The sequence below is a fragment of the Heterodontus francisci genome, chromosome 10, assembly GCF_036365525.1.
Source record: "Heterodontus francisci isolate sHetFra1 chromosome 10, sHetFra1.hap1, whole genome shotgun sequence".
NCBI lineage: Eukaryota > Metazoa > Chordata > Chondrichthyes > Heterodontiformes > Heterodontidae > Heterodontus > Heterodontus francisci.
Window position 1 is genome coordinate 33,385,690 of NC_090380.1, and position 13,551 is coordinate 33,399,240.

Below are 13,551 nucleotides of genomic sequence, written 5' to 3' on the forward strand. Positions count from 1 at the left end.
GACGAACGTGACTCTAGCAAACCTTCGTTTGAACTCTTCTCGAGTAAAATTCTTGTGAGGACATCTTTTGGGTGCTTGATTCAATCTTCTGGGATCCAAGCGTACACTAATGATATCATCTTTCTTAATTATCGTGGTTATAGAGCTACAGCAGTTAGTGTGTTGCTGAACACTGTGAATAATCCCTTTGTGTTCCATCATGTCAAGCTCCGCCATTAACTTGTCCTTTATGTGGACACTGCACTTCTGTGTTGGATCTATGGAGGGAACGGCGCTGTCTTTCAGGTGAAGAACAGCATCTCCTATAAAACTGCCCACGGTGTTAAATCTATCTGGGTATTTCTGTTGCAGATCTTGAATAGACTCAATGGGGTCACACATACATTGATTACCAAGCATTGGCGCTTTACTGATCTCATGAATTGTTATGATTCAGAGTGCACTGCATGATGGTAGTCCTGCTACTGCTGGACCATTGGTTTCAACAACATAGAAGATATGGTGACCATGCAGAGCTTCCATATCTGCACTTATCAATGCTCCCATGCAGCAGACTGGCAAACCATTATATGCAGTGAGTCTAGCTCTTGTTGGCTGTAACATAGATTCACACTTTGCTAGTTATGTCTTTGAGCACCCACAGTGGTAAAATGATGGTGCTTACCTCAGTATCTATCATCAGTCATAGCTTGTGCTTGCCACTTTTGTTAGGAGATATAATTTTGACTGTGGTGAAGGCTGGCAGTTGTGTGCCTACATCCATGTGCTCTATGACTATCACCATATGGAAAGCTTGTTCACTTTCAGTGCCTTCTTTGCCACCCAGGTCTTTGAGTACCAGTTCAAGCACAGGCATGTCCATGGGGTAGGCAGTGAACTTTTTTTAAATCATTGCCACTAGGCGGTGTCTGGTTTTTTTATTAAACTGTGGTTTGCTGTGGCTTCTGACCGCTTCTTAACTGCCAGGTTTTCTACACAGTCTTGCCCAGTGTCCCTTTAGACCACATGTCTTGCAGGTATCTCTGAACGCAGGATATTTACGTGGCTGATGCATTAGACCGCACTTACTGCATGCCTTGCCCTGTCAAGGTGCTTTGGCCACTTCACCTCTGGTTGTTGCTGCTCCAAACCTTGTATATATTCCCAGCTCGCTTCGTATATTCAGTGAACTCTGAATCATAACAATTCACGAGATCAGTAAAGAAATTTTTGTCTTACAACATCTACTGACAAACTGGTCAACTTTCTTTGAGCTGTTGTCTATAGGCCATCAGTTCGAGTCGATGAATCCTGAAGTTGACCTGGACTCTGAATTGGTCTTCAGTGTTGTTCAGAGTTTAGATGGGCCTTTCTGGTCTGCTTCCGACAGTCCAGAAGCGTTGATGCGATGGAGACCATCATCGCGAATTGCTATCTTTACTTTCATTACTTGTTGAGTTTTGTGACTGCAAAATCTAAAAAGCATAATTCCATATGCCGTTGAAATAGTTGGAATTCGAGAAGGACCTCTGGAACCTCCAATTCATGGCTGGTTATTTTGTAGTCATGGTGTCAAAATTTCTTGCTCACAAAAATCTTTTTGCCAGAGATTTCCCCTTAAATTATTTTCCTTTAACTTGCTTTCCTTCAGGGAAAAAAACAATGCAGGTCTTCTGTGCCTGCAGCACTGGACCTCTGCCACACCCTAAGCTCTGTGGCTGCAGCGTGGGCTTTCAACCTCTGCACAGGGAGACTCCGCCCACGAAGCTCTTTAAACTAGAACAGGGAGATACAAGTACTGCATTAAATTTATAGCTTAACTAGTTATATTAAGTTGTATAACTACAAATATTCATTGAGTGATGTTTCAAAACTTGAAACCCTAATTAGTCAAATACAATAAAATAGACATGGCAGGACAGATGATGTGTTGCAGCTGCAGCGTGTAGGAGCTGGTAGACACCAGTGTGATCCAAAGCAATCACATCTGCAGCTAGTGTCTGCAGCTTGAAGAACTTCAGCTCACAGTTGGTGAGCTAGAGTCTGAGCTTTGGATACTGCGATACATTAGCGAGGAGGAAAGTTACCTGGACACTTTGTTCCGGGAGACAGTCACACCCCTTTAGGTTAGGTATTTCAGATTTAGTCGGTGATCAGGGACAAGAGGGTATGACTACAAGTGAGGCAGGTATGAGAATCCAGAAGGTAGCAATGGAGAAGCCTCAGCCCTTGCACTTGTCCAATAAGTACGAGATTCTTGCAGCCTGTGTGGATGACAGCAAGGACTGCAGGGAGGATGAATAAACTGACACAGCACTCTGGTGCAGGGGGCCATTCAAGTGGGGGGAGTAAAAAGGAATTTTGCAGTAGTAGGGGACAGTATAGTCAGGGGGATAGATACTGTTCTCTGCAGCCTGAGTTCATGAGCATGAGTCCTGAATGCTGTGATGCCTGCCCATTGTTAATGTTAAGAACATTTCCTCGGGGCTGGAGAGGAACTTGGAGTGGGAGGGGAAGGATCCAATTGTCGTGGTCCATGTAGGTGCCAATGACATAGGTAAGACTAAGAAAGGAGGCTCTGTTGATGGAGTATGAGCAGCTAGGGGCTAAATTAAAGAGCAGGACTGTGACCAGCATCCTGGCGACTCAAATATTAGGCCTATAGGCTTTAAAATATATAGTGAAGGGGATGGGGGGTTGGGGGGAGGGAGTGTTGAGGTGAAGGGAAATTTAGAAAGTTAATGAGAAAGAACAAGGCAATCGTGCAGGGTAGTGATATGGGTAATGATGACTAAAGTGTGACAGGAAAAGACAAAGTGTACAAACATAAGAGTGCACCAGCAAATAAGGTCACCGTAGAGAAAAATGGTAAAAAGACAGAATTAAAGGATCTTTATCTGAATGCACATGACCTTCATAACAAGATAGATGAATTGACAGCACAAATAGAAATAAATGGGTATAATCTGATAGCCAGTATAGAGACGTGGTTGCAAGGTGACCAAGCCTGGGAACTGAATATTCAAGGGTATTTGACATTTCGGAAGATCGGAAGAAAGGAAAAGGAGGTGGAGTAGCTCTGTTAATAAAGGATGAGATCAGTACAGTAGTGAGAAATGATCTTGGCTCAGAAGATCAAGGTAGAGAATCAGTTTGGGTGGAGGTAAGCAATTGCAAGGGAAAGATGTCACTGGTGGGAGTTGTTTATAGGCCCCGTAACAGTAGCAACACAGTAGCACAGAGTATATATCAAGAAATAATTGGGGCATACTAGAAAGGTACAGCAATAATCATGGGTGATTTTAATCTTTATATCAATTGGACAAATCAAATTGGCACAGATAACCTTGAGGATGAGTTCATAGAGTATATTAGGATCAGTTTCTTAGAATAATACATTCTGGAACCAACCAGGGAACAGGCTATTTTAGACTTGGTGTCACGAACATGTATTATTTTTCTCTTCGGATTAAAACAGTGTGCCTTTAAGACTCTGTTAAAAACAGTGCATCTTTGAGAGAGAGAGAGAAGTTTTGCATTTCTGGGGCACAGTGTGCCACAGCTGCATTTTGTAACCCAGGCAACAGCAGGAGAGGTCACATGATATAATGTTTCAATTTGACTGTGTGTAAAACTGGCAAAAATTGGTCTGAACCAGTTTGTTTTGAGAGACTTTCCAGTGAGGCATGCTACTGAAGAGCTGTCTATTTTCTCTCAGCAAAAATTCTACAGGGAGCTACAGGCCAAGTTGATTGTCTGTTGAGGAGGGGAAAAAGCCCTTTCTTTTCAGACACCATTTGTATTGTTGAAGGTAGTAAAACTCCTTTTCTTTACTTCCAAGCCAGGAAGGATTTGCTTCAAGATTAAATCTCTCTTGACTGATTGTATTTTCTGGAATCACCGGTGTTTGATGCCTGCTGCAGCCGAAGTGTTTTGAATGCCTATTATCAGACAATTTCATCAAATCCATGTGGAGACTTCAAGTAGCATTTTGATTATTTTCACATTAGAATATCTCATCCATCAGGAACGCAACCCACAAAGACTTATTTATTCTTAAGAAACAGCTAATTCTTTAAAAACACCACTTTTGAAACCGGTTAACCATGATTTTTGAGTGCATGTGTGTGAATGGGGAAGTTAGGTTAAAATAAGAAGTTATAAGGTCTTTAGACACAGGTTTATGTTAATAGTGTTTAAGATTTAGTTTTAATAAATAGTTAATTTGTTGTTGTCTGAAGATACCTGGTTTGGTCTGTTTTATTCGGGGGTTACTAGAGTGTTTAATCTGGCTGTTTTCCATTTGGGTGGGAAAACTTTAATAATATGCTGCAAACTGTGGAGTGATGGGACTGAATTGACAGTGCGTTGCTCCCGCCGTGGTCGTAACACTTGGTAATGTGTAATGAGCCAGGATTAATGAATGATCTTTATGGTAAAGGATCCTCGAGGGAAGAGAATGATCATAACATGAGAGTCTGAGAGTAAATGATTTGGGTCTGAAACTAGTGTCTTAAACTTAAATAATGGCAATTACAAAGGTATGAAGACAAAGTTGGCTACCGTGAACTGGGAAAATAGGTTAAAAGATAAGACGGCAGATAAGCAGTGGCAGACATTTAAGGAGATATTTCATAACTCTCAACAAAGATATATTCCATTGAGAAGGAAAGACTCCATGAGGAGGATGAACCACCCATGGCTAACTAAGGAAGTTAAGGATGGTATCAAATTGAAAGAAAAGGCGTACAATGCTGTGAAGATTAGTCATAGGCCAGAAGATTGGGCACATTTTAGAAACCAGCAAAGGATAACTAAAAAAAAAGAAAATAGAATGAGAATAAACTAACAAGAAATATAAAACAGATAGTAAGAACTTTTACAAGTATACAAAAAGGAAGAGAATAGCTAAAATAAACATTGGTCCCTTAGAGGATGAGACTTTTTTTTATTCAATCATGGGATGTGGCCAGGCCAGCATTTATTGCCCATCCCTAATTGCCCTTGAGAAGGTGGTGGTGAGCTGCCTTCTTGAACTGCTGCAGTCCATGTCGGGTAGGTATACCCACAGTGCTGTTAGGAAGGGAGTTCCAGGATTTTGACCCAGCGACAGTGAAGGAACGGTGATATAGTTCCAAGTCAGGATGGTGTGTGGCTTGGAGGGGAACCTGCAGGTGGTGGTGTTCCCATGCATTTGCTGCCCTTGTCCTTCTAAGTGGTAGAGGTCATGGGTATGGAAGGTGCTGTCTAAGGACCCTTGGTGCGTTGCTGCAGTTCATCTTGTAGATGGTACACACTGCTGCCACTGAGACTAGGGAATTAATAATGGGAAACAAGGAAATGGCAGAGACTTTGAACAAGAGAAACTTAAAACAATCACTATGACTAGAGAAAATGTACTAGGAAAACTAATAGGATTAAAGGCTGACAAGTCCCCTGGACCTGATGGCCTGCATCCTAGAGTCTTAAAAGAAGTGGCTGCACAGATAGTGGATGCATTGGTTGCAACCTTGGGTCTTTTTCAGCTTGGCAAACTGTAATTACTGGGGCTGCACAGTGGCGCAGTGGTTGGCACCACAGCCTCACAGCTCCAGGGACCCAGGTTCAATTCTGGGTACTGCCTGTGCGGAGTTTGCAAGTTCTCCCTGTGATCGCGTGGGTTTTCGCCGGGGGCTCCGGTTTCCTCCCACAGATAAAGACTTGCAGGTGATAGGTAAATTGGCCATTGTAAATTGCCCCTAGTGTAGGTAGGTAGGTGGTAGGGAATATGGGATTACTGTAGGGTTAGTATAAATGGGTGGTTGTTGGTCGGCACAGACTCGGTGGGCCGAAGGGCCTGTTTCAGTGCTGTATCTCTAAATAAATAAAATAAACGAATTAATCTATATTCATGATTTGGATGAAGGGATACAAAGATAGGCAGGTAAGCAAGTTGTGAGGAGGAAACAAAGAGTCTGCAAAGGGATATAGATAGGTTAGGTGAGTGGGAAAAAAATTGGCAGATGGAGTACAATATGGGAAAATGTGAAGTTGTCCACTTTGGTGGGACGAATAGAAAAGCAGATTATTTAAATGGAGAGAGACTGCAGAATGCTGAGGTACAGAGGGATCTGGGTGTCCTCATACACGAATCACAAAAAGCTAGCATGCAGGTACAGCAAGTAATTAGGAAACCTAATAGAATATTGGCCTTTATTGCAAGGGGAATGGAATATAAAAGTAGGGAAGTCTTCCTACAACTGTACAAGGCGTTGGTGAGACCACAAGTAGAGCACTGAGTACAATTTTGGTCTCCTTATTTAAGAAGGGATATACTTGCATTTGAGGCAAAAGGTGGTTCATTAGGCTGATTCCTAGGATGAAGGTGTTGTCTTATGAGGAAAGGTTGAGCAGGTTGGGCCCATACTCATTGAAGTTTAGAAGAATGAGAGGTGATTTTATTGAAACATAAAAGATCCTGAGGGACCTTGACAGGGTAGATGCTGAGAGGATGTTTCCCCTCCTGGGGGAAATCTAGAACTAGGAGGCACAGTTTCAAATTAAGGGGGTTTCCCTTTTAAATTGGAGGAGGAAGAGGAATTTCTTCTGAGGGTCGTTAATCTTTGGAATTCTCTACCACAGAGATGAGTGGAGGCTGAGTTAGATTTTTGATCTACAAGGGAGTTAAAGGTTATGGGGGGCATGCAGGAAAGTGGAGTTAAGGCCACAATCAGATCAGCCATGATCATATTGAATGGCAGAGCAGGCTCGAGGGGCCAAGTGGCCTAATCCTGCTCCTATTTCTTGTGTGCGCAGTTTTGGTCTCCTTATCTAAGGAAGGATGTTCTTGCCTTGGGCGGAGTGCAAAAAAGATTTATTCGGCTGATTCCTGGGATGGCAGGATTGATGTATGAGGAGAGATTGGGTCGACTAGGCCTTTCTGCACTAGAGTTTAGAAGAATAAAAGGGGATCTCATAGAAACTGATAAAATTCTAACAGGACTAGACAGGCCAGATGCAGGGAGGATGTTCCTGATGGTTGGGGAGTCCAGAACCAGGGGTCACAGTCTCAGGATACGGGGTATGCCATTTAGAACTGAGATGAGGGGAATCTCTTAACTCAGAGGGTGGTGAACCTGTGGAATTCTCTACCGCAGAAGGCAGTGAAGGCCAAGTCATTAAATATATTCAAGAAGGGTATAGATATATTTCTTAATGCCAAAGGGATCAAGGGATATGGGGAGAAAGCGGGAACAGGGTACTGAATTAGACGATCAGCCATGATCTTTTTTTGAATGGCGGAGCAGGCCCGAAGGGCCGAATGGCCTACTCCTGCTCCTGATTCTATGTTCTTATGTCATTTAAAAAAATTCATTCATGGCATGTGGGCCTTGGTGGCATTTATTGCCCATTCCTAATTGCCCTCGAGAAAATGGAGGTGAGCCGCTTTCTTGAGCTGCTGCAGGTCCTGTGGTGAAGGCACATCCACAGTGCTGTTAGGTAGGGAGTTTCAGGATTTTGACTCAGCGACAATGAAGGAATGGCAATATAGTTCCAAGTCAGGATGGTGCATGACTTGGAGGGTCAATCGGAAGTGGTGGTGTTCCCATGCGCCTGCTCCCTTGTCCTTCTAGGTGGTAGGGGTCATGGGTTTCAGAATTGCAGTTGAAAATGCCTTGGCAAATTGCTGCAGTGCATCTTGCAGATGATACACACTGTGTACTGATGGTGGAGGAGGTAAATGTTTAAGGTGGTGGGTGAGGTGCTATTCAAGCTTGCTGCTTTGTCCTGCATGGTGTCAAGCTTCTCGAGTGTTGTTGGAACCGCACTCATTGAAGTAAGTGGAGAATATTCCACCACACTCCTGACTTGTACCTTGTAGATGATGGAAAGGCTTTGGGGAGCCAGGAGGTGAGTCATTTGCCATAGCATACCCAGCTTCTGACCTGCTCTTGCAGTCACAGCATTTATATGGCTGGTCCAGTTAAGTTTCTGGTCAATGGTAACCCCCAGGATGTTGGTGGTAGGGGAATTCAGTAACGGTAATGCGATTGAATATCACTGGGAGATGGTTAGACTCTCTCTTATTGGAGATAGCAGTGCCTGGCACTTGCATGGTGCCAATATTACTTGCCATTTATCAGCGCAAGCCTGAATGTTGTCTAGGTCTAACCGCTTTCGGGCACAGACTGCTTCATTATCTGAGGAGTTATGAATGGAATTATCCCTGCCTTCCACCCTATCACAAACTCTCCCTTTTGTTCTTTCCTCCCCTCACCCTCTTTCCCTTTCTCTGTGCTTGCTTAAAACCTGTTATATCTCTAACATTTTCAATTTCTTATGCAAAATCATCGACCTGAAACGTCAACTCTGTTTCTCGCTCCAGAGATGCTGCCTGACCAGAGTATTTCCAGCATTTTCTGCTCTGATTTTGGATTTCCAGCATCCGCAGTATTTTGCTTTTGTATATATGTTAGTGTTCTGTGAAATGATTTATTGGTATATTCTGTTGACGTTCATTAAACTATTTCATACTCGAGCACATAATCTGACACTCCTGTGCAGTACTGAGGGAGTGCTGCATCAGAGTGGGAAATATCTGTCCCTCCAAACTGTGGAACTGGAGCTGAACCTCCATCTATATTGAAACACTCTGCTGAAGGTTAACAAACCACTGTCAACCATAAAAATATTAGTTATGGAGCATCATTAATTTATTTTTTTCAACCATTCACTTTTGTTGCTTTCTCCCCCCTGGGTTTGTGAAATTGTTGACCCATTGAAAAGTAGGATTCAGAGGTACAAGCCTCCTTTTAATCAAAAAGGCTAATGGAATGCTGGCCTTTATATATAGAGGAATAGAATACAAGGGGTACATGTCATCCTTCAGCTATACAAAGCCTTGGTTAGACCACAACTGGAGTACTGTCAGCAACTCTGGGTACCACACCTTTGGAAGGATATTTTGGCCCTGGAGGGAGTGCAGTGTAGGTTTGCTAGAACGTTATCAGGACTCCAAGGGTTAAGCTATGCGGAGAGATTAAACAAACTAGGATTGTACTCCCTAGAATTTAGAAGATTAAGGGGTGATTTGATTGAAGTTTTTAAGATATTAAGGGAAACAGATGGGGTAGTTTGGTAGAAACTATTTCTGCTAGTTGGGGAGTCTAGGACTATGGGGGGCATAGCACAAAAATTAGAGCCAGACCTTTCAGGAGTGAAATTAGGAAACACTTCTTCACACAAAAGGGTGGTAGAAGTTTGGAACTCTCTTCTGCAAACAGCAATTTATGTTAGATAATTGTTAATTTTGAAACTGAGTGATAGATTCTTGCTAAAGGTATTAAGGGATATGGGGCTAAGGCAGAAATAAGTCACAGATCAGCCATGATCTCACTGAATGAGGCAACAGGCTCAAGGGGCTAAATGGCCTACTCCTGTTCCTATGTTTGGCACCTTGTCCAAGTGACCATGCTCCGGTGTGTATTCGTAGGCTATTCAAGCTGCAGGAGGCATCACAGATGAGTCTAATACTGTCCTTACCCAAGTCCAGGCATTTGAGCTCCCACCACATGTTGTTGAACAGAGGTCAAGAGCTGAAACTCTAGCTACCTTTCCCTGCCCTCACCCAAGGATGCAGAGACAACTTGTAACATGCTAACTGCCAGCCCAGATAAGATCAACTAACTCAGAGACCAGGGATTGAACCTGGTGCCTTACCTTTTTCTGTATGACTTTGCTACTCTATCTAGCTGAGCAATCACGAGAGCTCCTAAACTGGCTGGGAGTAGTTACTGTACTGACAAAGTGAGGGAGCTGAAATTGCACATGGACACAGAAATCACATGATCACTGGTGCAACCAGCATTAACGACTTCATCTCTCTCAAAGTTAATGAGCCTTACTAGAACTTAACTCTTCCTAGTTATTGGAAAAATATAACATGCATCTGTTCCTTTGTTATATGGGCAATTCAACATGATTAAAGTGAATTTTGGCTTCCTAAAGTTTTACTTTTTGCTGGGCAGAGTTCCACGGGTGCTAGCTCCTACATTAGCTCACCGATTTGGCTATCCTTCATGTTTCAACCTAGATAGTGAGTGCCAACCTTAGAGGGCATCACAGGTGAGGCCAATTCTGTCCTGCCTGAAGTCTACATGCATGAGTTTTGCAGTGATCAAGAGTGGCAATTCAGCTGCATTGTCCAGACATTGTTAGGTTGGGTTCAATAGTCTGTTTAAGTGTTATAACTCAATTTTATTTTCCTCTTCCTAACCCAGGGCTGGTGAATCACCTCAGCAATTGTCCTGCTTGAAATCAGCTCATTCAGGATGACTGCAAACCTGAAATCTTCTGGAATTAGGTTGTTGTTAGTTCTCTACAGGGCATCAGCACTCCCTGCTTGATTGTAGGTGGAAAAAAAACATTAAAACTCAAGATAATTCTTAATCTGTCAAAAGAGTAAAGAGAATGGCCTGCACTCTAACAATAATAATATCTCAAAACTAGAAAATGGCAAGCTGTCTGATTCCATATTAAAATAAGCAATGGTGGCATTAAACTGGCATTGCTTGGAAGTGGGGAGTGGTGCTCATGCCCAGTGTGTAACCCAGACTCGGAACGCTACAAATGCTGACACCTCCCCTGACACTTTGAGCATGGCAACTTAGACCCAGTACAAATCAGTACTTACAAAAAATACAATAATTTGTATTAAAAAAGATGGGACTAGATATGCTATGAAAGAGGGAAATCTATTTTTGCAGCAACTATAAAAGTCAAATTCTGGTGACATTGTCTCTTAGGCTCACTGTGGGTGTCTTACCTTGAACTGTTGCTGCAGCTCACCATTCAACCTGCCCAGAATCATATTGGCTTCCTTGTTTTTGCGGACTGCAGTCTGAATGGCTTTCTTCTGCTTGGATGGCATTCTATAATAAAGAAAATAAAAGTTAACTTTTAAAATATAGTAATGAAAGTTAAGTGTTCAATATTGAATATTTCAGTGACTGACAAAGAAAGTCAGTTACGGGGATCTACAATCACTGACTTTCAACAGCTATGGTCGGAGAGATGCTGTTTTGTGATTTTAAAGTTTGTTGAAATCCAGGATGACAGGTGGATGGATGGAACTTTTACTCTCTTTCCTCCACCCCCTCCCTCCACCTATCCATAACTGGTTAGGTTGCAAGAGATCTTTTCTTGCTGATCCAGGGTTATGTTTTTGCATGACTGTGCGGCTAAGGATTAATATCTGACACACAATACATCTGGTGGACTTTGCTGATATTAATCTGAGGTCAAGCAGAGTTGAGAACCAGCACTCGTCACTGAATAATGGATTTATCCTGTACCTTTTTGTCAATAATGAATCCATTTTTTGTGTACTTCTTTCACTACTAACAAAACAGGGCTTGAAAAGAGATTTCTTATCAATGCACAGTATGCAGACACAGCTGTCTATGGCCACATAACTCAGCTTTCACCAGTGACGTTTGAATCCTGTACGATGCGAGACTGCAACACACTGTCCATTTCTTTGAGATATACATTGTACATAGGAATGTAATTGTTTTCTGTTTACTTGAAGTGGCTGCTATACTGAAAGAATAATATGGAGACTACAGCTAAAAATCATAAACGTTATGCACTAAGACTACACAAAAATACTGAATTATTGCAGATTAAAGGAAGCACAGATATTACTTTTGCAGCTGCTGGTGTGGTTTAGCATCTGGTGCAGAAACTGCGTTCAGTCGAGGTAACTGTTCCTGGCTTTCTCCCTGGCTTTCTGGCCGATATTTTCTACGAAGAGGTTTTAATGGAGGCTGGCGAGGTTTCATGTCCTTTGTTGAAAGAAAAAGCAAAGCCATTTTGTTGCTTATTTTTTCCCTCACTACTTTATACGTTATTTTATTCTGCTTAAAACCCCTCCCAGCCCCACATCAAAAATAGTAAATGGAAGAACAGAAGCATGTATGGAATGAGAAAAGCTCATTTGGTCTGTCAGGTCTCAGTGTAGCTCAGTTGGTAGCACTCTTGTTTCTGAGTCAGAAGATTGCAGGTTCAAGTCCCACTCCATAAGCACATAATGGGCTGGGTTTAATGGGCACCCCTGGAGACAGGCTAGGAGGCGGGGGCCCATAGAATTGCAATGGGAAGTGGTAGGCCTGTTACCTACCTGTCACACTGCAATTTAGTCATGGGCGGGATAGGCCGACAATGGCCTTCTTGCCCAGAGGCCAATTGAGGCCCTTAAGAGGCATATTATCAGCCACTTAAGGGCCTCTTCCCATCAACACAGGAATTAAGCCAGCAGCAGGTGGTGTGGTCACCCAGTAAAACAAAGCGAGCTCGCTGTGGGCTTATGGGGGGGGCCCTCCTCCATGGTCAATCTGTGATTGACCAGCCACCCCCCTGCGCTCAATGCCCACCCTCCCTCCCCCAATTGATGGGGCCTGCCAGACTAACCCCAGTGGCCCTGCCTCACTTATCTGGGTCTCCAGCGCTGGGCCTAGTTCCTAGGCCTCCTGCAGTACCAGCAATGGGTGCTGCTGCCGATACTACTAAACTGCCCGCTCTCTGATTGGCCAGTAGCTCTTGGAGGCAGGACCCCTGTCTTTAAAGAGATGGGGATCCCAGGGCCAGGCTGTTAATTGCCCAGGCACCATTAAATAGAGCTGGGGAGTGCTCCGAATGGCCGAAGCAGGGTTCCCATCACCTTTTTGGTGCCAGGTACCGCAACAGCTCCACTAAGTTCAGCCCAATTTAGGCTGACACTTCAGTGCAGTACTGAGGTGACATTTTTCAGATGCGATGTTAAACTGAGACCTCCATCTGCCCTCTCAGGAGGATGTAAAAGATCTCATGGCACTATTTCAAAGAGCAGGGTAGCTCTCCTCAATGTCTTGGCCAATATTTAGTCCTCAAACAACATCACTAAAACAGATTATCCTGCCATCATCACATTGTTGTTTGAGAAAGCTTGTTGTGTGTAAAGTAGTTGCTGAATCTTTAACATTACAACAGTGACTATAATTCAAAAATACTTTGTTGGCTGTCCAAGCACTCGGGGATTTCCTGAGGTTGTGAAAGGTGCTATTGAAATTCTTTTGGGCCTCCTTATCTCGAGAGACTTATATTGAAATGCCAGTTCTCTTTTAGGTCTCTGTCCTCCACATACAACTTACGACATCACAGCCTGTACCTAAACCCACTCATTTAACCTCATAAGGGAGTCAACGAACTACCCACAACTGAAGCTCTAAAGCTGAGACCCATCATATAGCTGATGTGGAAATTATCAATCCTGAGATGACATCTCCTGAAAGGTATAACCTGAAGGCCAGGGATTCAGGTTTTGCTGAGCTTTTTGACTGTCGCTCTGCCACCCAAACAGCTGCCGGAGTCACTATTTAATGGTCAGTGGCTGTGGCCATACTGTGGCCAGCAGGATGATGGCTATCCACTCACACATTCTATGGTGAATTGTGCCTCAAACCAAGTATGTGGGGAGGAGTTCTTGGTTCCCACTGTTCTCCCAACAAGGGCTTAAACTTATGGTCTTCAGTTACTGGACAACAGATAAGTGGC

At 43.2% G+C, this 13,551-nt stretch overlaps 1 protein-coding gene across 4 annotated transcripts in view; it reads right to left on the reverse strand.

Moving 5' to 3' along the window:
• Positions 1-13,551, reverse strand: part of reps2 (RALBP1 associated Eps domain containing 2) — a 292,361-nt gene that overhangs the window by 11,468 nt on the left and 267,342 nt on the right. For 2 of the 4 annotated variants that reach the window (XM_068040420.1, XM_068040419.1), the window contains 2 exons: positions 11,665-11,804; positions 10,784-10,889 (listed from right to left, as the gene is read on the reverse strand). In XM_068040420.1, coding sequence (XP_067896521.1) covers positions 10,784-10,889; positions 11,665-11,804 — 246 coding nt within the window. Of the gene's footprint in view, positions 1-1,672; positions 1,756-10,783; positions 10,890-11,664; positions 11,805-13,551 lie in introns of those variants that run through there. The other 2 variants (XM_068040422.1, XM_068040421.1) reach the window with 2 other exon arrangements.